The sequence below is a fragment of the Dama dama genome, chromosome 23, assembly GCF_033118175.1.
Source record: "Dama dama isolate Ldn47 chromosome 23, ASM3311817v1, whole genome shotgun sequence".
NCBI classification, from domain to species: Eukaryota; Metazoa; Chordata; class Mammalia; order Artiodactyla; family Cervidae; genus Dama; species Dama dama.
This window is the reverse complement of record NC_083703.1, coordinates 40,990,883-41,015,934: the sequence shown is the minus strand read 5'-3', so window position 1 is coordinate 41,015,934 and position 25,052 is coordinate 40,990,883. Positions and strand designations below refer to the sequence as shown.

General features: G+C 42.6%; 1 protein-coding gene across 2 annotated transcripts in view; it reads right to left on the bottom strand.

The window, feature by feature from the left end:
• Positions 1–18,251, bottom strand: part of XRN2 (5'-3' exoribonuclease 2) — a 61,554-nt gene extending 43,303 nt beyond the window's left edge. Inside the window, exons 1-13 of one of the 2 annotated variants that reach the window (XM_061126469.1) lie at positions 18,065–18,251; positions 7,687–7,814; positions 7,493–7,604; positions 5,920–6,031; positions 4,212–4,270; positions 4,046–4,135; positions 3,201–3,273; positions 3,008–3,058; positions 2,379–2,536; positions 1,129–1,203; positions 904–1,037; positions 747–804; positions 556–663 (exon numbers count right to left, since the gene is read on the bottom strand). In XM_061126469.1, the coding sequence (XP_060982452.1) occupies positions 556–663; positions 747–804; positions 904–1,037; positions 1,129–1,203; positions 2,379–2,536; positions 3,008–3,058; positions 3,201–3,273; positions 4,046–4,135; positions 4,212–4,270; positions 5,920–6,031; positions 7,493–7,604; positions 7,687–7,814; positions 18,065–18,139 (1,233 nt within the window). In that variant the 5' untranslated portion in view covers positions 18,140–18,251. The remainder of the gene's footprint in view (positions 1–555; positions 664–746; positions 805–903; positions 1,038–1,128; positions 1,204–2,378; positions 2,537–3,007; positions 3,059–3,200; positions 3,274–4,045; positions 4,136–4,211; positions 4,271–5,919; positions 6,032–7,492; positions 7,605–7,686; positions 7,815–18,064) is intronic. The other variant, XM_061126468.1, reaches the window with a different exon arrangement.
• Between the last annotated feature and the right edge of the window lie 6,801 nt (positions 18,252–25,052).

Sequence of the window (25,052 nt, the reverse complement as noted above, 5' to 3'; positions counted from 1 at the left end):
AGCAAACTTCCCACTGCCCATGCTAAGCACTCACCCTACCCACCATATAACCAATTTCCAAATGCTCTGTGGCTTTATTTCCCTCTTTTACGCCCACATTTCTTACACCAGCTGCAATCCTCTACCTTGGCCAATGCAGTCAATCCATCCTGGATCCCCTACATTCTGCCACCAGAGTACAGAGTTGCAAAGTCCAGAGCATACACAGTGCCTATAACACGGCAGCCACCAGATCAATTCCAGCATTCTTCTAGCTTTGGAACCCTCAATTCATGGCCCATTGATTAGGCAGGTGTTTGGATTTATATCTTACTTGAGATTAAAAAGAGAGAAGGTACAATGCAACTCACACAGGGTGCAATACATAATTCCACACAGCAAGCATCAGCAGCCTTTATAAAATCGTCAAAGCACTGACCACTTGTGATTACACTGGTATTTGATACACTACATTGATTTAACAGCGCACTCAGAGAGGTTAAAAGGACAATCACAGGATCATCACAGCCTATGAGAGACAGGAGCAATTGAGCTACTGCAAGAGAAACACTTTACCTCATCATCCTTTCTTTTTTTAAAAATGCTATCCTCAACTTCACCAACTGCTAACATGATCATCTGTACTCTCTGCAGATTGACATAACCACTTTCTGTAAGGTAACCCTGTAAGTGATAAAATACATGTAAAATGACCTTCTTACAAAAGCAAACACTTCTGTTTTGAAATTATTCAAGAGTGAACTTACCCCGGTTTTGTGTACCACATTTTTGTATATGTTAACCAAGCGGTCAATGGCACCTTCCCTGCCACCAGGAAACAAACATCAAGCGTTAGGACCAGACTGCACTGAAAGGCCAGAGGGCTAAACAGGAGCCTGAAGACACAAGCTCACACACACATACCTAATCTCTAAGGATGGCAGGTGAGGAAGGAAGTCGTTTCCCACAAAGAAGCACATGAAGACCCAGTCATCAATGCTCCTCTCGACATCAAACGTGAACGGCAGGCTGGCCATGGTGAGCTCTCTTTCCAAATACTGCGACCAAGAAGGAATGCCGTCATTAAAGCCATCAAATAGCAGCTGGCTTATTATCAGCGCACCGATGCCAACGGTCACTGCCACGTACCTCACGGAGAACGCTGAGACGGAGGAAGATAAACTCTCCTTCTGCACAAGGAAGGCTGTCTGCCAGCTCATCGTGCTGCAAGAAAGAGGGTGAAGACTCAATATACCTACTCCGAATCTTCATCCAAACAAATAGCACAGCTTTTTCTAAAGCAAGACCCATTTTAACATAAAGTATTAAATAAGAGAAGAATTTACCAAACCATTTTAAAAATAAAAATTACCCACAGTCTCAATCACACCTGGACCAGGGGCTGAGCGCTCAGACGCACAATCGTGTCTGAGTCTTTTGAGACCCCATGGAGCTTCCTAGGCCCCTCTGTCCATGGGATTTCCCAGGCAAGAAGTCCACTGGAGTGGACTGCCATTTCCTCTTCTAGGGGACCCTCCTGACCCAGGGATTGAACCCGAGTCTCCTGCGGTCTACACTGGCAGGCAGATTCTTACCACTGAGGCACTGACTGAGCACACACGTTTTTTAACAAAGGGCAACACAATAAATATTTCAGCCTGCGGAGGGAGACATGCATGGTTTCTGCTGCATATTCTTTCATGTTCTGTTTTTACAACTCTTTAAAAACAAAAGACCCCCTTAACTCATAGGTCGAACCTGGAGAGCTGTAGTTTGCCAAACTCTGACCTACATCCAACCAATATTAACATTTTAATGTACATGCCTCACCCTTCTCTGTGAATATGTATACTTTTTACCAGTTTTCACTCAACACGTCTTTTAAAGAGGTACCATATTCTTAAAACAGACACCCTTTTAAACGGATATAAATGGTTTAAATGGATATAACCAAGGGAACTCAAAACAGGGAGAAACTAAGAGTTACTCAAAGGTATCAAGAAGTTTAATGTACTTGATTTACAGTTCCTTTTAAGAAGAATAACCAAACAAATCATGCACAATGGGCATTATTACCGATGAGACCTCAGCCTCGTGTATATGTAAGCTGCGCTAGGAAAGCGGGGAAGAGAAAGAATCTGACTGCATGCAAGGTTGTGAATGTGTGTTTAAGGAGTTTGGAAAGATGCATCTCTGAGGGGTAACAGAGCAAGTAGATAAAAAATCAAATCAACCAGTATTCTTTTTATCCATTTTTAAAATGAGGCAATTATATACTTAATGCCATTGAACTGCACATTTAAACATGGCTAAAAAGTGGTAGTCTGTTATGTATGTTTGATCACAAAAATATAACTGAAAAATATTCAATGAGGCTACTACCATCCTGAAAGTCTTACCTTTCCCTTCTTTTCTCTTGGCAAACCTTCACAGTCCTTGACATCATGTCCAAACTGATTACAAAGACCACAGGGTTTGGGTTTGTTTGGTTTGAATTCTTCTCTGATAATGGTAAAGTTGGGCTCATGTGTAGCAAGGCCAAGCATAATGAGATCAGCTATCAGTCAACAACAACAAAATACCAAACAGTGAGCACTTTCAGAAGACCCTTACTGTAACTTAAAGGCAAGATATTATCATAACACAAGACAGCAAGGCAAAGAAAAGCCCAAAGGATCACACAGAGAGCAAAGCTGAAAAGCCTAAAATTTCCTATTGGCCAAGAACAGGACCTCCAGAAACATGGGCCTAGAGTGTAACTGCCACTCAGAAGTCAACACTTAGAAACTTTCCATTTTAAAGATATGTGTGACCATATTAAAAAGTTGAAAAAATGTAAAAAAAGAAATCAAGATAGGTGACTATTAGCCACAGATTAAACAACTCCACACTAGTTAGCTCTCAAACATAAAATAAACATGGCATTTTAGAATTTCCAGGCAGCCATGAATAATTCATTACTACACACCAATCCATGGTCTCACTACTGTTTAACCCAAGAGACTTCGATCTCAAAGAAGAAACTTACCATCTGCTCCACATAAGCAGTGATGAGTGTTTGGGTCATGGTTAGGCTGGGCTAGAGAGAAGGGAAATATATATTTATGTAAATAGATCTCATACTACAGGAATATCATATTTTACCGAACATTTTCTATACAATGGCTTGTCTTTTTTTTTTTAATAGAACATATAATCAATTATTTATATATGAATTTTACCTCTTTGTCTTCTAATGTAATCCATGATTTTATGTTCCCCTTCACCAGGAGCACTAGCATCAGATAAAATAACCTATAAAAAATAGTTTAAACATTTTTAGCTCATTCCCATTTTTCAAGCTCAAAAATCAACAGAACTGAATATTTTAAAATAAACTGGGATAATTCTATTAAGACAGTGTTACTAATTGGAAATTTTTCTTAATAAGGTGTGTGTTAGACATCAAAATTATTTCACTAGTTAACTGACTACTTGAAGTAGAAAAAATGAAATTTTGGGTCAAACTTAGCCTTTAGAAAAACAGACCAGTTCACAAGTTTCTACTCTTTGCTGCTCTCAAGGATACAGCACTGAGCCATATAAACCCTAAGAGTAACTGGTAAGAGATACCCATTAAATACAGAGTACCACATCTAATTAACAGGGAAACAGGTATACCCAAGATTATATAAACATTTTGCTTAAATTTTACTTAAATACTCAGGAGCACATAGCCATTCTTTAAAGGCAGCCCCATGACTTTATCTTGCTGTATTTTGATTTCTAACAACAGAAATTACTTTCATATATATGTATTTTAAATCATGAGTCCCATCTTATGGCTTCACAGCGATGGTAAGAGGACAAAACTGGCACTGAGAGAAAATTTGGCTACCGGTCACTGGACCATGCAAGGCACCCCATCTCTAATAACCCTGGAAGCTTCTCTTTCCTCTTAACAGTCAACCAGCATTTCATGGGGGGAGAAAATGACAAAGAATATCAGTCCTATCAAAGGACATGACTTTGATATGACTCAAATTGTCACCCTCATCTTTTTGAAGTACCAAAATGTGAAACTTACTGTCAAATTTTTCCACCCAGGGTCATTATTTAAACGATCAGCTATGTAATAGCGAAGGCATTTAGCAAGATTGTCCATGAACTCAGTTCCCTAAAATGATAGAAAGAAATAAATTAACCTATCATTTAAGAGTTAGCAATAGCTAGCAAAGTATGAGACTACTTACTGGTGTAATACAGTTGCTGTCAAATCTTTCTTTTATTTCTTCTGGAGGAAGATAGCCACCTAGAGAAGAAGGGGCAATGCTTTGTTCTCCCCATAAACAGTGAGGTAAGTTACTCAATATTAGACCAGAACAACAAAAACAGAAAGTTGAAATATAAAGAAAGAGAAGTGTTGTCACCTGAGGAACAATGTTCCCCCTTTCCGAAGAAAATAAGATTCCTCCTCTTGAATTAAATGAAGCTGCTTTAACATGACTGTCAAACAACACATGGTACACAAAAGATACTCTATTGTTATATAAAAATAATGACATTCTTCCTAATGACTTGGCATGCATGCGTGCGTGCACACAGACACACGAGGCAGAGGCTCTAATCCCAGCAACAGTTCTTAAGATGAAGGGGCCCAAGAACAACAGAACTAAAAAGCCAAGTTTATCACAGCTTTATATCACTTGGAATGATTTAGAAATTCTATTTTTCCCTCTGTATCACTGAAAAGACTTTTCTTGAACTTCTTCTAACATCTTCAAGAAAAAAAGACATTTGGAAGCAAAGACAATCTTTTACAAATACAAACAGTAATCAGAATATTAATTACAAGCTGTTATAATATTTATGTACTTGCACACTTCCAGCAAATTAAAAAACATTACATGCACTGTAACTACAAGCTTCAGATGACTACACTACACCTCTTTTTCCACCTGCCAAACACAACATCCCGAACCAATGATGGTGGTTTTCCTGTCTATCATGTTGCCTCAGGTAACACAACAGTGATGAGTCACCCTGCAGGCACGCCTCACCCACAGGGCTCTTGGGAGAAGCGGTCCCAGGGGATCAGCACCCTGGTCTCCCTCCTCTCTGAGTCACAGCCAACTCCTGCCTCTGGACCCATCAGGACTCAGACGGACTGCGAAGATGACCCCATTTGACCCCACAAGCCCCTTCCTGAACTGAGGGAGCCCTGGGCACCTCAGTGCTACCACCTCCACCCACAGGGAGAGTGTGCAAGATCCCAGGACAGCCTGGAAACATGGTGCCATCACCCCAGGCCTCTGCAAGCAGACCTGAGTGCTACGGAGAAGCAGCAAGCAAGCCACCAAGACTGACGGGAGGAAAACGTTTACAGAACTGCGGCTTCCTAACAGCCCCCGCAGCAAAAGGCAGTAAGAAGCACTCAACGTACTTCTAGTTTACAGCCCGATGAAAGTGAACGGAAGGGCTGCACTCGCCCTGACAGAACTTGACAATTTGCTCTCCCTACATAATTCCTTCCTTTTGTCCACAAGTTTCCCTTGTGGCTCAGCTGGTAAAGAATCTGCCTGCAGTGTGGGAGACCTGGGTTCAGTCCCTGGGTTGGGAAGATCCCCTGGAGAAGGGAAAGGCTACTCTCTCCAGTATTCTGGCCTGGAGAATTCCAGGGACTGTATAGTCCATGGGGTCGCAAGAGCTGGACACGACTGAGAGACTTTCACTTCCCTTTTACTAGAGAGTTCAGAAACGAACAAGCTTATTAAAGGAATAATTTAACTACTAAAGGAATCTATTAACTACTTTTCCTCAACAGTGAACATAAACTTCTCCTGGATATCCTGGATCCTGATTAAATTAAAACCCTACCTACTAGAAAGGAGAAAGCACCAGCCCTGCCCCCCCCCACACAGCTCGTGTAACACATCTAAGCCCAAGGTGCGTGCTCTTTACCTTTCGCCAGTATCTCTTCCCTGACTCGCTGCTTCTCTATCGCTGCTTCCATTCCTTCTTTGGATGCTCGGAACCTCCTTGAACGCTGCTGGTTCATTTTAGCGCGCGGTGCCTGAAAATGGGTATTTCATATTCACAAACTATTTCAAACATTTATAACTATATCTGTACATTATTTTGAACCAGCTACTCTTATAAAAACAGCACACTCAAATGGAAAAGCTAAGTAATATGTCCAAACAATCCTTTCACCACAGAGTAGAACCTGAGGGCTTAAATTTGGACCAAAACCCTTAAATGCAGTTCAGTCAGGTGAACGAGTGACGTGTCAATAAAGGACAACCCCCTTATGAGGCCACAGCCCTGAAGGCCGCACAGCTCAAGGGCAGGCCCAGAACAGTTCCACTGGGCTACAATACTTCAGACACCCCAGGTGGAAAGCTCCCTTTACTCAGAAACTCAGCACACAGAAAGGGAGTAGCTGCCACAGAGCCAGGATCAGGAAGATCTTCCCTGAGCCCACACCTGAAAGAAAGAATGGTCTCCAAATGGGATTCACAAGACCATAATTATCACCCTGTCTCTATAATAAAGCACAGCGGGTAGAAACAGAACACTTTATCTTATATCACTCTAATCAAAAGTAACTTCAATCACTGAGTAAGTGTGAATGAAGTGAACTGAACTGTATGGTTTTGCAATTACTGAATTGGGTTTGGAAGGAACTCTCAAGCTTCCTGTCTGCATAAAGTAAGCATTTCATATTCTCTTTAAACAGTTCCCTTTCCTGTAAAATGAGACCACCTAATCTAACTCTTGAAAGTGCTACGAACTACATTTATATTTTTAACAACAACAGAAAACCAGTTACAGACAAGAATGGGTACATATCTATAAACATTCAAATGTGCACATAACTTATCCTCGACCCAGCAGAAGAGCACAATGGAGTACAGTGAAAGGGCTTCTGCACGAAACTTAACTAATATGAGCTGTAATCTGCTCCAAGGAAGACATACTCCTGCTCCCTTACTTTTTTTTTTTTACTACACTTTACTTGTAGCTTAAGTTTTCAGGCAGCTAAGAGTCTTTCCTTGAGTAAAAAGAAAAACTGATCTTAGACCCAACGTTTTCTGGATTTTCAAAATTATTTCATTCATTACTCTTAACTCTTCAAAAATAAATAAGTAAATAAATGGGACAAAGACCCCTCCTCTCTATTGACTCACTGCCATGTAGCACTGCCCACTCCATGCCCCAATGCCCTGCATGCGCTGCTGCTGCTCAGGAAGGCCCTGGGTGACTCACCTTACCCGTCTACCCCTGCCTCTGCCCCTACACTGGCGAGCCCTCTAAAGCCAGGGCAGCCACCAACACCCCCAGGACCTCACAGGCTCTGGCACAAAACAGGCACACTAACAAAACACAGCAAATGAGAGACTGAAAGATGAGGCTTTCTTTCTCAAAGTGATTATCGTCAACCATTCTTCACTTAGCTGACTTTCATTCTAGACACTGGCAACACAGCAAAAACACACACAGGGGAACTGATTCTAAGTCATTCAGCACTTACCACTCCATCTATTGCCATGTAGAGAAGCCGTCTTGGTCTGACAATATTGAAGAGTCTGTCAATGTACTCAAAGATCGCAACCATCATTTCATCCTCATTTTTTGGTGCTGGTCTACAATGACAAGCAAATAGTGTAATATCATATAGCACTCCTCCGTGACTTGTGCTATCAGCGACAAAAATGGGTTACGTACTTGTCTTCAGGATGCGTACAGGGGTGGATGATTCCATTCATATCCAAATACAGATTATCAAACTCCACATCATTGGGGTTAGGCTTACTGGCATCGACAGGAATCTTTACACCATTGCATTCTTTTGGCTATGAGGAAGTGATAATTAATAGTAGTTTGGTTTGACTGTTCAAGTCTGAAATTGACATATCCTAGGCTCAGTATGAACCTGTGCTTCATTTCTGAATTGGAAATAAAATACTTTTAGTCATCTTTAAGTTACAAGATAGGCTATTTTTACTCCTTAAAGCTTCCAGCACGACAAGTTACTCTTGACTACGTGGGGGACAGTGACCAAATTCCCAAGTCCTTCAGCTGTGCAAGAGAGACCAGGGAGTCTTCCCAGAATTCTCTCCCTTACCGCCCATTTCAACTTAACCTGAAAAAAGCCTCTCCACGCCGTATGTTCTCACTCCTGCTACCAGCATCAGGCATCACTTCTCACCCAAAACATCGGCCTTTGGATGGACTGCCCCGCTTCCAGGCTCTCTTTTCTCCAGCCCACCCTCTATGCTGTCAGTTTTCTTTAAGTACAAATGCGGCTGTGTCTTCTCTTTCCTACGTCTTCCAGTGCCACCACAGCACGTGCAGATCCACGAGCCTGGCCCTTACCAGCCCTCGGTCCTGCCACAACGCTGCTCAGGCCACCCCACCTCCCCTGTTCCCAGAAGATGCCCTTTCGTCTCTCAACACCTCTGCTCCTCCTTCTCCCTCCTGACCAACATTCCTTCCTGACATCTTATTCATTTTCCAAAGTCTAGACTCAGATCGAATGCCACTGTGTTATCACACCTTGAACACATCCCCCCAACAGATTAACTGTTCCTCTTCCATGTCCTCACAATTCTTATTCTGTGTTTTTCTGCTTGGTTTGTCATTCTAACCCCCGACTACACTGCAAGTTCTTCAAAAGGTAAGGACTGTGCTATACTCACTCCTGGAGGCTCTCAACTGTATTTTTGTGGTAAAGCATTATCTTTCTTTCTGCCAGAGCTTTAGCAAATGGTAAGATCTAGGTTTTTATTCTTAGCAAAGGCACTTTAAAAATAACACATGCAAAGTATCATTAAAAAAATTGTGAACTTAAAAACCCATCATATACATGCTACCTCATGGAAGAACCTCAAGAACATTCTGCTAAATTAAAGCCAGTCACAAAAGACCACAAAAAATCCTATTTACAAGATTCAGAACAGACAAATCTTTAGAAAGAAACAGATTAGCTTCAATCTGCAGTGGGGGCGGAGAGGAAGGGAGGAGATAGGAAGTGACTGAAAATGGTTACAACATTTCTTTTGGAAATGAGGAAACTGTTTTAAAATTAGGTAATGGTGCTGGTTGTACCACTGCATTCATACTAAAACACACTGAACTGTTATCATTTTAAGGGGTGAATTATATGGTACGTATCTCAATAAAGCTATTTTTAAAAGATATAAAGACAAAAGGTCAATTTAAAGAGGGGAAAAAAAAAAAAAACAGGGCGCACAGAAAGGATTGATGAAACTGTGGTACAACCATATACTGGAATGTCAGACAAAAGTAATATTCCAAATGTACAAAAGTAACAGAAAGTACAAATGTCACAAAAGTAACATCCAGCTGGATGGTCACAAATATATCTTATGCCAAAATAGCGAGGTAAAGAAAAACACATACTGTATACCACTTACAGAAAATTATAAACAAAAAAGCGCTAGGCCTTGTTCAGGGCAGGGATGTAGTGAAAGCACAGAGAAGAGCGGATGAAGGATGAACACCAATCTCAGGACAGTGGTGGTCCTCGAGAGAGGGAAGCAATGAGATTGGGCTTCAATTTGCATTTCTAATTGGGAGAACTGGGTGTCAAAAAAAGAGGCTAGCAGAGTTCTGTGCAGACACCCTGTGAATCAGGAAAGAGGGGCTTGATCAGAAGCAGTGAACCGGAAGGAAAGCAAGTCAATTTTAGAGGTCCATCAGAGAAGATCGTCTGATGACTCCCAAACAAAAACAAGCTCTATAAAGGCAGCAGGCTGTGCCACTCCACTCCCTCTACACTCAAGGTCCACACTTCCCTTCCTCCTGAACCAAGCAGACTCCACACGCAGGAGAATCCAGACCCACTTTCTTTATGCCTCCCAAGAAGTCAGACAGTATTTTTGACTTGACCTATGACCTCAGTTGCAACGACTCATTTCTGCCTTTATAAAGTTAAAGCACCCCTAAACAATATGGACCTGAATGAGTATAGGTGTGTTCCAATAAAGTTTTATTTACAAAAACAGGAGATCGCTGGCTTGCTATATTGCAGCTTTTCAACAAATGCTGAGTGTAGATGATGAGTTTCCACTTCCCCTGCCTAGAAAGCAGAGCCTAGGGAAGAAGGTGTAGGCGGGTCCTGATTTTGAGAAAAGAGCTCCAGGCATTCCCAACAAGAAAGGCACACAGTTTCCTCTTGGGAGTTCTAAAGATATCTTCAACACATTAATTACATAAACCTAGAGTTTCTTTCTTCAGGAGAAGATTCTCAAGAAAGTAACTCACTCTTCAAGAGCCTGGCCATTAAATACAATATAAGTGTATCTGCTGCTGGATTTGAGAGATTCTTAATCAAAGAGTAGCTACAAGGAGAGCTACTCTGAACAGGAAAACCAATTCATCTCAAATAGCTTTTCGTTATCTTTGGGAGTTTCCAGTAATAAACTGAGCACACACTGCAGCCTTCCCTTTCTATCCCCGGGCCACGTAGAAGACTAAAAACATCCCACCACAAGTGCAGAGCTGTGCTGGAAAACCATGAGGAGAACCGTCGGTGACTGGTAAATCACAGGGGATGCCGAAATGTGGAAAACTAGTAGATCTGATCAGAGGGCGTGCCTCAAACACGCAGATGTGGGAGAATCCGAGGGCTCTGGGCCCAAAAGGGGCTCACGTAACAGCCTCTGGAGGACCCAGAAGCAGCAGCAGCACGAACAGCCCAGCCAGTCAAGCCCAGCACTCTCCCCTCTACTCATTGGCTCAGGCCCCAGGAGGACCAGGCACCTTGAGACAGCTATTCCAAAAGGCACGGGTGCTTGCGGAGGAAGGGCAGTCAGCACCCTGGCTGATGGAAAGCTGGCTGTCAGGGCAGTCCTATCCTGCAGGAAGCCCACTTCTCCATGGCACGGGGGGAGGAAGAGCTATCTGCATCCCAGACAAGCTTGTTTCTGCACAAGTACGCCACAGAATCAAGTTAAAGAAGGTATGTGAAAAAGTAAAGATGGTCCACACACAAATAGTGACTCTGTATAAAAATACACTCCACAGGTTTTAATGCAAAACCCCTAAAATAAACTCCACACCAGCCTGTTGTTCTAGTCAACCGTATACGACTTTCTGGCTCTTCACATGTAAGGTAGAAACCCCGACTATCAGTAGTATTTAAGTAAATGCATTTTTTGTGTAAGCCTGCACCTATTTCACAGCAGCATAAAGAACCCACCTGCAACACAGGAGACACAGGAGACTGGGGTTTGATCCCTGGGTAGGGAAGATGCCCTGAAGGAGGGCATGGCAACTTCAGTTTTTCGTCTGGAGAATCTCATGCACCGAGACTGGTGGGCTACAGTCCAAAGCATCACAAAGAGTCAGACATGACTGAGAAACTAAGCGTGCAGCATGTGCAGAAACACAGAAGAATCAGGACGCATGCCTGAGGTTCCACTGCAATGAGAGCGCCCTCCGTTTAATCAAAGTGAAGTCAAAGTGGCTCAGTCATGTCTGACTCTTTGAGACCCCATGGACTATACAGTCCATGGAATTCTCCAGGCCAGAATACTGGAGTGAGTAGCTGTTCCCTTCTCCAGGGGATGTTCCCAAACCAGGGATTGAACCCAGGTCTCCCACATGGCAGGCACATTCTTTACCAGCTGAGCCACAAGAGAAGCCCAAGAATACTGAAGTGGGTAGCCTATCCCTTCTCCAGGGGATCTTCCCAACCCAGGGATCCAGCCCAGGTCTCCTGCATTACAGGAGGGTTCTTTACCAGCTGAACCCCAAGGGAAGTCCCAGAATACTGGAGTGGGTAGCCTATCCCTTCTCCAGCGGATCTTCCCAACCCAGGAATCGAACTGGGGTCTCCTGCATTGCAGGTTGATTCTTGACAGATAAGATATTGACAACTTGGTTTTAGATTTCCCTTAAAGCAGCTCAGAACTTCAGAAAGGACTTACAAAACACAGGTGATACTTGGGGGAGAAAGGGTCACAAGGCTACTGAAAAATTTAAATTACCGTATTCTGGTTAAATTCAGGCCATAAATTTTGATATAGTTGCCAAATAGAAAAACCTCATATTTTTAGTGATTAGTACTTTTTCACGTTGTTTGTCAGCTCTCCATTTTTATATGGTGTCAGTCAACAAGGACTACTAATTACCACCAACGTTTACAGAATACTTAAAATGGGACAAGAACTGTTCTCAGGACTTTTACTCATGGATTATTTCCCTCTCTGTACCCTGTGAGGTACAGAGCATCTCACTTACTAATAAGAACACAAATGCTCAGAGGGCTTAAGGGGTTTTCCAAAGTTATACTTCTGTCAAGTTCAGAGACCAGGATTGAACTCAGTCATCTGAATTCAGAGCTGGTACCTTAAGCCATATGTCAGCGTGATTACTTGCAATTTCACTAGATTCAGCATGAACTTAACGAACACCTGTAACGTGCGTCAAGGACCACAGCCAGAACTACAGGGGACACAGAGTATGCCGATGTGTGAACCTGATCTTCACTCGCCCAGAGAGCATACTGGTGAGCTGGGCTGCCAGCATGACGGCATGAGGACTTCTGCTCATCTGCTCTCCAGCTGAACTAGTGAGACTTTTTTGAAAAAGACAAAAGCATTTAAATTTAAAGCCTTTGGAAACAGTCTGGAGGCAAAGAGCAATCTAGTCAAGAAAACCTTTGAAAGTTCAGAATTCACTTCATTTGTGACAGAATGTGGAGAAATTCACACCCAAGGGCATTCTCAAGAATGGGGTAAGTTGTGGTGAAAAGGAACAGAGAAAAGAACCAGGGACCTGATGAAGATACAGCTTAGATCACAGACTGGCTCGTCTGCGGGAGAGAAATGGGGTTTAAGACAGCTGGGAGGAGCCACCCTCCAGCTGGGGTTATAACAGATACCAGATATTAATCTCAGAGGCGAAGCCTTGCAGGTGTCACTGCATTAGTGTATAACAGACTTCTGTGGAACACTTCACTCAACAGACTGAATACATTCTTGACTGCATCTGCAACATTCTCTAGGATAGACCAATAGCTGGGCCATGAAACAAGCCTCAATAAATTTACAAGCATGAAAGTAATTCAAAGCATGTTCTTCAACCACAACAAAGTAAATAAAATTCGAGCTCAATAACTGGAGAAAAGTTGGCAAATTTGTAAACATGGGAAATTTAACAACACACTCAGGAATAACCAATGAAGAAGAAATCAGAAGGGAAATCAGAAAATGATTTAAGATGAATGAAAAACAAGATATGACATATGAAAACTAATATTATAAAGCCCCAAAGCAGTGTTCAGAGGAAAATTTATAGCTGTAAATGTTTATATTAAGAAAGATCTCCAGTCAATTACCTAACCTTCCAACTTGACACTGGAAGAGCCAAATAAATCCAAAGCAAGCAGAAGGAAGAAAACAAGTATGAGGGAAAATGACACAGAGAATAAAAAGGACAATTTTCCAAAAAAATCTATGAAACCAGACTTCCCTCGTGGCACAGTGGATAACCCACCTGCCAATGCAGGGGACCCAAGTTCGAGCCCTCATCCCGGAAGATTCCACATGCCACAGAGCCACTAAGCCTGTGTGCCACAACTACTGAGCCTCTGCTCTAGAACCTGTGAGCTGCAAGTCTGAGCCCTTGTGCTGCACCTACTGAAGCCCTCGTGCCAAAAGCCCGAGCTATGCAACAGCAGAAGCCACTACAACGAGAAGCCCACACACCACAACTCGACAAAGCCCTCACGCGGCATCAAGACCCAGTGCAGCCACAAGCAAATAAATCATCTATGAAACCAAAAGTCAGTTGTTTTACAAGAGCAACAAAATTGACAAGTCTGACCAAGAAAGAAAAAAGCAAGGTGGGAAACCTAGATTTCACTACAGGCAAATAGCACAATTCTATACGATGCAACGCTACTAAGAACTAGACACAAAAACATCTCCACTTTTACTTGGATATATAAACTACCAAAATTAACATAAATCGGTGCAAGGCACTATTTGAAGCTGTGAACTTGGATTTACTGACTCAATCCACACAACCACCTTATGTGGCGCACATACAACTGGTCTTCTTTATTCACGAATTCTAAATTTGCGAACTCATCTGCTCACTAAAATTTTGTTATACCCCAAATCAATACTGTTGCACTATTGAGGTCATTCACAAACACAAGCAGAATGGAAAAATTTTGAGTCCACCGACACACACACACTCCCAACTGATGTTAAACAAGGCAGCACTCTGCCCTATGTCAGCTCTCATACAGAAATGACCAGAGCACAGACTCTAAGAATGGGGTTGTGAAATACAAGAAACTCCAGTTTGCTTATAAATAAGGCATTCAAAGGTTTCCAAAATCCTGGGGAAAAAAAAAAAAAAATTGATACATGCTAAACAAGGATGAATCCTAAAAACATTACGCAAAATGAAAAAGTGAAATACACCAGACACAAAATAACAAATATATGATTCCACTTACATTAGTTCTTAGAATAGGCAAATTCATAAGACAGAAAGTAAGTGGCAGGGGAAGCACAGAATTGTTGTTTAGGTGAGTACAGAGTTTCTATTTGGAATGATGAAAAATTTCTAGAAGTGAATAGTGGTAACTTGGCAAATTAACTCCCACGTATATAAAAAATAGTACACCATAACCACATGGGGTTTATTTATCTGAAATGCCAGATTCATGTTAACATTTAAAAATCAATGTGATTCACCATTAAAGAAAAAAAAAGCTAAAAAAGAGAAAGCATAGCATGAAGTATAATTTTATAACAGTATAATTTTAAAAACTAAGAAAACATAAGAAAAATCTCAGTGACCTTGGCTTTGACAAAGATTTCTTAAACATAACACAAAAAGCAGCAACACAGAGAAAAAAGAAAGCAGGCTTTACTAAAATTAAAAACTTTTGTTTTTGCTCTTTTTTGCATGAAAAAGGAAATCACAGATTAAAAGAAAATATTTACCAAAAAAAATCAATATGTAAAAAGCTCTCTAATTCAGTAAGACAAACCATCCAACTTAATAAGGGGCAAAAGGGACTTCCCTTGTAGGACTCTCTGCTTTCACTGCTGTGTGTGGGGGTTCAATACCTGGTTGGGGAACTAAGATTCCTCCACTCTCATAAAAGGAAAAAAAAAAGTCTTTGCTCTTAGAAAAGGCGGGGGAGGGGAGATATGAACAGACACCCAACTCAAGAAGATATTTGGAAGGCAAAAAAGCACCTAAAGAGATGCTCAGCATCATTTGTCATCAGGGAAATGCAAACTGAACTCACATTGCCATAACACTGCACTAGAATGGCTACAACCAGAAAGACTAACCACACTCAGTGCTGACAAGGAAGTGCAAAACCAGACCTCTCATACATTGCTGTTGGCAATAAAACAGTACAGCCTCTTTAGAAAACAGTCTGGCTAGTTTTTTCTTTTTAAATAATCAGACACCAATGTACAATGCAACCACTTCTCTAAAGAAATGAAAGCTTTATGTCCACACACAAAGATGTGTATACCAATGTTCACAGTTTCTCTTAAAAGCCAAAAACTGGAAATAACTCAAATGTTCACCAATCAGATGAATGAAAAGCAATCTGATGAATGAAAATCAAAATGTAATATATGCGCAACACAGAATACAATTCCAAAATAAGAGGTGATATTCATTACCTCGGTTTTGGTGATGAGTCCATGCATGGACACATGTCAAAATGTATTAAACTGTACACATTAAAAAAGTGCATTTTGTTCTAGGTCAATTATACTTCGGGGGGAGGAGAGAGAAAAGAAAAATAAATCAACTAGGAGGACCAGTATTCAGAGTTCAGAGGACAAAGTAAAAGGAAAACAGGGAAAAAATAAAAAAGCATTCCCCATGACTACAGAACACAAGCCTCCAGACTCAGAGTCAGCCAAGAACTGATGAAAAGGAATTAAAATTTAAAAAAAAGAAGTCTGTAACTAGGTACACAGTCACACAAGCTTACATTATTAAGGATAAAGCTCTTTTTAAAATTCAGAAAGAAAAATAGATCAACTACAAAAGAGTGAAAGCTAAAGAACACAGAAATTAAGACTATGGGCTTCCTGGTTTTGACAGGCTCTGACATGCATTAACCACATGACCATGAGTACATTACTTAGGCCTCCTGTGCTTCAGTTTTCTCATCTGTAATAAGAAGCAAGGGGAAGAGGTGAAGAAATAGTTGCGTGGTTGTTATGGGGATTTAATAAATTCATCCGTGAAATGCCTAGTACCTACTAAATACTGCATAAGTGTTAGCCAAATAAATAAACTGCATTAACATTCACCTTTTCATCAACAATTTTGGATGACAAAAATCAAAAGAACAATGCTTTCCAAGTTCTGAGGGAAAGCAATTTTCAAACTCAACCTCTGCCTAGCTAATGATTACTCATGATTACAAGGGAAGAATGGACTTAGAAAACTCACATACTACAACAGCACTTCTTAAGAACTCAAGAAAGAACAATAACCAAGAAAGATGATTAGAAAACAGTACCTCCAACTGCAGAAATTTTTAAAAGTATCAAGCAGCAGCTTTCCAGCAAGGCTACATAACCAGGTGCCACAGCAGCAAAAATACAGACTTCAAGCAGTCTCCAATTAGAAAGAGGACTTGATAAGAATATCTGATATAAGAGTCTGAATGGGAAACCATGTACAGTGGAAAACAGGCAACAGAGAAAAACACAAACGTAGCAGAAAAGAAACAGAATCCTAGTACACAACCTAGATCTACACAGTGACAATGATCACCAATCCTACTTGATTTTTCAGCTTTTAAAACAAACTTGTATAGCCAAAGCCCTTGACAATTTAATCCTGGATGCCAACAAGGCAAAAAGCACAGTTGACAAGCTTGGGGTGAGGAGTAAGGACAGCAGGGGTAGAAAAGTTAATACCTAACCTCAGCATGTGAAGAGTCAAGGGGTACTCTGTATAGGAGGCGAAAAATAAAAAAAAATAATAATAAATATTACTTAACGCTTTAGTTTATCAGTAGAAGAATAAAGGCACTGATTAGTGGGTGGGGTAGAGGGGCGGGGGCCTGTACAAGTAACTACTCCTAACTCAGCTACAATTCAACAGATATATCCAAAAGCAATACATCAAACGTAACCATGACACTCAGAGATAGAACCAAAAATAAGTTTAAAGCAGTTATCCCTGCAGAGCAGAAAGGAGGTAAGATATATAGTTAATAAAAGTTTTAAACGCAAAGAACATGAGTATTGTTTTATTGTTTTCAGTTTCTCTTTGAGAAAAACAGGCGGTAGTGGAAATTTCATCAGAACCATCAGTTTCGGTTTCTCCTCGGACAGGAACTAAACAAGATCAATATCTCACACTGAATGAAGCTTGGAGACCCATCTACCTGTCCAAAACAAACAAAAACTAAACCAACAACCTTTCCCCCCTCCCCCCAAAAAACCCTCACTAGCCTAAGCATAAAGTTCCCAGTGTCGGCCGGGCACTTCATTCAAAAACAGGGCATCGTGTGTTTCCCTGAACCTCCAAATCGAAACTGGACGGAGAAACCCGGAAACGACCAACACGAAACGCCAAGAAACCAACAGCAAAGAGGCGTAGCACCGATCGAGCGCGCCCAGAAACCCTGAAAATATCAAAGGCAGGCTTGGCCCAGCAGTCAGGCAACGAGGGAGGGGCCCCTTCGGGGACTTGAGTGCTGTCCGAGACCTTCCCGAGGCGCTGCTCTCCCCACGCGACCCCCTGACACGACAGCGACGGACTGCCTCTCCCCGAGCCGAAAGCCTCTCAAGCCGGCCGCCTCGGGAGGAGACAAAGCCGTGGGCGGGGTCGGTCTGCCGCCCGGGAACCCGCGGGCAGCGCAGGGGTGGCCCTTGCGCCGCCCGAGCCGCTCCCGGGCCCCGAGTGCGAGCGCCCGCGCCCCCGGCGCGCGTCGGCCCGCGGCGACCGGGGAGGCAGCGGGCGCGGGGCCCGCGGGCGGGCGGCGGGCCCCCGAGGACCGCGGCCTGCACGCGCGCCGGGGGGAGTGCTCTAGGCGTCGGCGTGGCGGCCGCCTGGGCCCCCTCACCTTCTCTTCCACGCAGTTGACAATGATGGACGGGTACTTGCGGCTGAGCCAGCGGAAGAAGGCCGGGACTCCCATGACGGCGGCGCAGCTGCGGGCGGCGGCCCGGCAAGCGAACGCGCGGTAACCAGAGAGACTAGCCGCGGCGGGCACCGGCGCTTCCGCCCACGTGCGCCCGGCGACCGGAAATGAGGTCTTGGCGCCGCCGCCGAGGGAGTCCAGGAAGGAGGTGCCGGCCGGGAGGGGCGGGGCCGGCAAGGGGTGGGGCTAGTGAGCAGGCGGCCGGTAGCAGTCGCCCGCGTGACTCTTCGTCCTCGGCCGCACGGGACTCGGAGCCTCCCCAGCAACCGGCGACCCTCGGGGGGAACCCTGCGTCCCAGGCTGCTCCAGGGGAACCTTGGCGGACTGGTTTTCTCCTCACCCACCTCGATTTATGTAGAATCTAAGCATCCACACGCACTCGTTACTTCTGCTTTCTGCTTTCTCCCGATTTTATGCCACAGTATGAATCTGGGTTAGCAACCGTTTTTTTTGTTGTTGTTTTGTTCTTAAAGTATTTTGCACTGATGACGGCTGGTTTGCATAAACAACTCACTTTTCACTGGTTATAAAATGCAATGTAGCATGTAATTCAACTTTCCAGCTACATTTATGGGTGTAAAATAATTGCTGGTGTCACTTTCCAGCACTTATTTGCAAGTTTACACTGTGCTAAAGCATTGGCTAGGGCATTACCAGATTTGATCGTCCCTTGGGCCTTCTGAGGATGCTTTAATCATCTTCCTGTAACAGATGAGAGGCCGGGATAGAGGGGGCTTAAGTCACTTGCTTATTCACACCGCTTCTGTTTCAGTCCAAGTAAAGATCATTTAATACTCTGTCTTGCACTAACAGGATACTTTTATCCTTTGTTTTCTGATGGCTTCAGATACATTTTTTTTCAACATATAAGAAGGGAGGCGTGGAAGAGGAGGTGTTTATATCCATATGCTCAAGTCTGGAAGTCTGTCTCCCTGGAATCCCCTCCCGCCTTGACAAATCACACTCAATCCTAAAGGCTCACCTCAAGAGGTCTCTAGGGAAGCATTTCTCCCTGCCACCTGGCAGTATTCATTGCCCCCTTCTCTGTGGTCTGATGCTACTTTGTTTAAGCCACTGGTGTGGAAATTAGAGAAATGGTTAGCCCATATTTTATCTAAGAACAGTCAAAACTATTACCTCGAATTATGTCTGTGGTGAAGTCCCGCCTTTCTCCTAGAAAGAGCCCTTCCTCAAGTATTTGACTTCCCTGGGCAGTGCTGTGTTCTCATAGGCATACACATGTGGTAGGCATTTGGTATGAGGATGGGTAGCTGGGAAAGCTAAGTCATTGAGAATCCTTGCCCAGCGTTTTTCAACTTCAAGCCATAAGGAAGGTGAGGCAGCACCTCCCAGATGGTTGAGGCTGAAAGATCAGAATGGGACTTATTGCCAGTCTGCAATGAGAGAAGCAGAGTTAGTCCCTGGTTTCAGTGGGTTTCGAGTACAGCTAAATCCCTCTTCCTGCAGTTTGGTTGGTAAACCTGTCCTTTATTTCCACGTGCCAATAAATGATCCTTTTCCCCTAAGCTGTTTGGAGCTAAGTTCCTCTCCTTTGCACAGGAAAGACTGTGCCAGCTCAAATCCTACGTGTTTCCACTTCCCCTCTTCTCCATAAATTTTTCGCAGCACAGAGCCCAAGGCTTCTGCCAGCTCTCATCTTCCATAGCTCTCCTTGACTTCTAATGTGTGGTATTGCAGCTTACATTTTTCTTATCGCATCTGTAAATATTCTCTTTCTTCTAATATATCAGGATAAGCTACGCTTTGCTGGTTAATAAATGATGGCTGAAATCTCATCAACTGACCATAAGTGTGGTTGAGCTTCCTCCAGGGCTGTTTGTTCTTCACGTGGTGACTCAGGGATCCAGCTGCTTTCATCCTGCGGTTCTGTTAGCTCAACACGTGACCACCACAGCCACTACCAAAGGAAGGCAGGGCAGGAGGGCTGCCCTGGATGTTCTGAAGGGCTAGGCTTGATGGTGGCTTACATAATTTCTCCTCACATTCATTTGACCAAATTCCAATCACTTGGCTCCCAGCTGAAGACGAGATTGGGAAACACCCGTGAGGAAATATTACCCAATCTCGTCTTTTGGAGTACTCAGTAACAGAAAAAGGAAACAGGATTGGGGAATACTGCATTGTCTCTGCCACACTCCTTACCAGTTAAGCTGCAAATCAAATTATTAAATATCTATTTAAGGTCCACAGCCTTTTCTGCCTATGTGGGCACCATTAGCAAAATAAATCATTGTCCTGCTACCATCACTTGTCTTATCCATCACTAGCAAGGACAAGGTACAGCCACAGCATATGAAATAAATGAAGTAATTAAGTCACATTTTAATGAATAATAAGCCTCATACCAAAACTCTCATTAAACATCCCAAATGAACTGCACAGACAATAATTGCTACAGACATTTTAAAAAGATACAGATCTAGTCATCTAATGGGGGTAGTCAGAGATGATAGAGAGGAAATAGAATGACAAGGAGTCTTGAAATCTCGGTGAGATTGGGTTGGAAATGAGGTGTGTGTGGAAGAAGACACTGTAAGTTCCCTGATGACAGGGATGTGTCTTTATTGATCTTGTGATGAGCATCCAGTAGACTGTCAATATTTTCATTGAATTGAATTTTGAGAGCGGTAGTTCTCAAAATGTGGTCCAGGAATCCCTAAGATCCCAGAGACTCATTCAGTGGGTCCATGATGTTAAAACTTTTTATAATAATATTAAGATGCGATTTGGGGGAGTTCCCTGGTGGTCGAGTGGTTAGGACTCCAAGCTTCCAATGCAGAGGACATGGGTTCAATACCTGGTTGAGGAACTAAGATCCCGCATGCTGAACAGCCAAAAAAAAAGGTGTGATTTTCTGTCTTCATTTTCATCCTCCAAGTGTATAAAGTATATAGTGGAAATTTCTAGAGGCTATGTGATGGGATCTCTCAATGAATTGACACTCAGAAGCAGCTGTGGCAACCCAGTTGTCTTCTATTAAGTCAGACACTGAAGAATTTCAAAAAATATAAAACAGTGCCAATCTCCTCACTAATCTGGGTTTGGGAAAAATAGTTGTTTTCATATGCATGTTACTTCTGTTAGCATGTTAAGGGCTTCTTATTTTTAAATGAATTAATAATTATTTATTTTAGCATTTTAAATGTTCTAAAATTTTCTCAGGTTTGATTTCAAGCATGGTAAATATTGACAGGTATAATTACCTGAACAAAACCTCTTTGGGGTACTGGATAATTTTTAAGAGTATAAACGAGTCCCAAGGCCAAACACTTTGAGAACCTCTATCTTAAGACATAAGAAATGGAAATAGAATCAACAAATTTCTGCTCTTAGAACCCAATACAAAGCTACTTTTTCAGATTTCTAGGATTTTGATATATTCAGATCTTGTCTCAAATGCTCCTTGCAACACAGCACAATAGGCAATCATTATCACCAAGTGTAGTTCACAGGTACAAATGAACATGACGTTGGTGAAAGCATGTTTGTTCCTATGCAGTCCTGTCCTGGATGAACTTCAGAATGCAGCTCAGAAATGTACATAACTGAAAGATGCATTTGTAAGGCCTCCATCTGTACACATTGCTGAAGGCATCCAGAAATATTATTTCCCTCTCAACTTTCTCCGTCTGTGCTCACACCTTAAGTTAACCAAAGACATTAAACAATGAGCACCATACCCCAAAGTGTTGAGAAAGGGAAACTGTAATGAAATGACTTTAGGGTTAAATTGCATTAAGTGGACTACATTTCTGTGGCCTTTTTAGAGCCTTTTTGCATGCCCCATCTCTCAATTTCTCCAACCACAAAAATCTTTTTTTTCTTTTTTGCAAGGCCTTGTATCCCTCAGATACTTTTGGAGGTGATGTTGTATGTTTGTAAATGTGACACATTGTGACTGACATTTTCGCAAAGTGTGGCTGGCTATACGTAGTTTGGTTTCAAAGAACAGGATTTGACCAAAACCACAAATTTAAATCATACTTATCATTACATGGATTTCAGTGACAAATCCCACACTCTAAAACATAACCCCAAATAGTCAAAGTCCACTAGAATGTGATTTGCTTATAAAGCAGGTACAAGACGTTCTCAGTCAGCACCGTGAAAGGCTCCTGCTACATTTCATTCCATAAAATGACATTTGAGAAGATCCTGGCAGATTTCTGTTTAAGGACACAGGTTATATTGTCTCCTAAAGCAAAAGACGGGACACTGACAGAAGGCACATGTTTCAAGGAGTCAAATGGTAATAATTCCCTCTGGGGGTGTAAATGGAGAAACTGCATGGAAAACGCCTCGTTTCAAGGATAATAAAGTGTGAAGCACTCAGAAGTGCTGAAGGTACAACCTCAACCCTACAAGCTGATAAGCAGGCCTAGACTTTTATTTATAGTGACATGAGTGACATTTATCTGCCTTTCATTGGAACATCTAATCCACTTGTCAAGGTGTGTCTTAAGCGGACACCTGATTTCTGGCCAGAGTTGGCAGGCTTTGAATACAAATGTGACTGCCCTGGCTGAAATTCAGGATTGAAAAAAAAAAAAATCATGGAGATACAAAATCATCAGGAAAATACTGATCAACTCAAAAACTGAAAAACTGAAATCAACTCGATTTCAGTTTGCCACAGAAACGACATCGCCTGAATAGTGTATTGGCTTTGTGGTAGAAATTACGGTCAGTCAATTAAAGTAGAAACGGAGATGAATTATCAAAGGGTTCACAAACTTCAGTATCTCTTCTTGTTGTTGTTTAGTCACTGAGTCATGTCCAACTCTTTTGCAACCCCGTGGACTGTAGCCCGCCAGGCTTCTCTGTCCATGGAATTTTCCAGGCAAGAATACTGGAGTGATTTGCCATTTCCTTCTCCAGGGGATCTTCCCGACCCAGGGATCAAACCTGCGTCTCTCACATTCGCAGGCAGGTTCTTTACCACTGAGCCACCTGGGAAACCCCAGTATATCCCTACTTAGCCCTTATGTTCAATCGTAACAGAATTGTAGCTGTCTCTTCCTTATGCCAATTGTTAACAGAGTCCAGTTTTAGGAAGTGAAAACCAACGTGAATCAAGAACATACACAAACCCTGCCTGACTTCTCTGGAGGCACTAAGGGGGATCCAAATGGTGGTTCCCTCTTCAGGTCCTGGCAGTAGCAGATGATGTAAAGTGTATCCACATTTCAAATTAAGTAGCAATGAGCAACTGGAAGAGCAGTACAAGAAAAAGAAGAAAAAAAAAAAGGCCATAGTTACCTCCAAACAGATTAAACAAACAGGACTTACTGTAAGAGTTCAGAAGAGAGAAAGAGGAAAAGGCTGGTGTGGGCAGGAACTCGAGTAAGACTTCATGGGACATAGGACTGGGAAGAATCTTGAAGGATGAGCCAGTAGGTAAGATCTTCACTAGAACAATGTGCATTAATTAACTCCAGGGATCCCACCCCCTCAACACACACACACACACACACACACAGAGGCATTCTTGGCTCCTTTCTGTCCACGTGGTTCCTTGGCCATGCCCCAACCCCCCACGCTGCTGTCCATGGTGCTACAGAGCAGGGCCTCTAAGTCACAGGCTGCACCTCACCTTCAGGCTAAAGGACAAGCACCTTAGGAAAGTCTGTCCTGTTTCATCTTTGCCCTAGGTAGGGCTGTGCCCAAATAAAGTTCTGGGTTTTTTTTTTAACCAACTTCATTTTGCTTTAATTTACATACATTAAAATGCATCCATTTCAAGTGTGCACTTCAATGAATTTTAACCAATGTATGTACTTGCAAAACCACCACTACAACTGGGATATAGAATAATTCCATTGCCCACCCCCCAAAATTCCCTGTGCTCCTGTGCATGGGATGGCAACTCCCCCCCTCACCCCTGGCCTCGGGCAACAATTAATCTGCATTTTGTCCCAACAGATTAGAATAGTTTTTCTAGTGCGTGCGTGTGTGCTCATTCATGTCTAACTCTTTGCGGCCCCATGGATTGTAACCTGCCAGTCTCCTCTGTCCATTGAATTCTCCAGGCAAGAATACTGGAGTGGGTTGCCATTTCCTCCTCCAGGGGATCTTTTTGACCCAGGGATTGAACCTGCATCTCCTACATTGGCAGGCAATTTCTTTACCATTAGCACCACCTGGCAAGTTTTTTGCTCTTTTTCTAGATTTTCCTATAAATGAAACCTACTGTTTGTAGTCTTTTGTCTGACGTCTTTTCCTCAGCATAATGGTTTTGAAACTCATCCATATTCTGTGAATCAATCCTTTATTAATTGCTATGTCAATATACCACAGTTTCTTGGACCATTCACCTCTTGATGGATATTTGAGTTGTTTCCAGTTTTTTGGAATAAAGTTCCTGTGGACACCCATGTACAAATTTTTTGTGTTTGCAAATACGCTTTTCATTTCTTTAGAGAAAATACTAGGAATAAGAGTTGCTGGTAACATATATGGCTTCCTTGGTGGCTCAGACAGTAAAGAATCCACCTGCCTTGTGGGAGACCTGGGTTCAATCCCTAGATTGGGAAGATTCCCTGGAGGAGGGCATGGCAACCCACTCAAGTATTCTTGCCTAGAGAATCCCCATGGACAAAGGAGCCTAGTGGGCTATAGTCCACGGGGTCGCAGAGAGTTAGACACGACTGAGCCACATTTATGTTATATATGTTTGATGATTATAGGCATGGCCTCTATGAGCATTCTTGTCATTGTCTAAAACCTTAGGAGGCTCTCTGATTTCTATGAGTGGAATTCATACTCCTTAGACTAGCATCTTTGGCCCTCTGCCATCTGCTTTTCATTATTTTGCTTTTCCACCAAGCTAGTATACTTCACTCACTCACACACCATTGAACTTGCTTGTCCACAACGGAGCCAAATATAA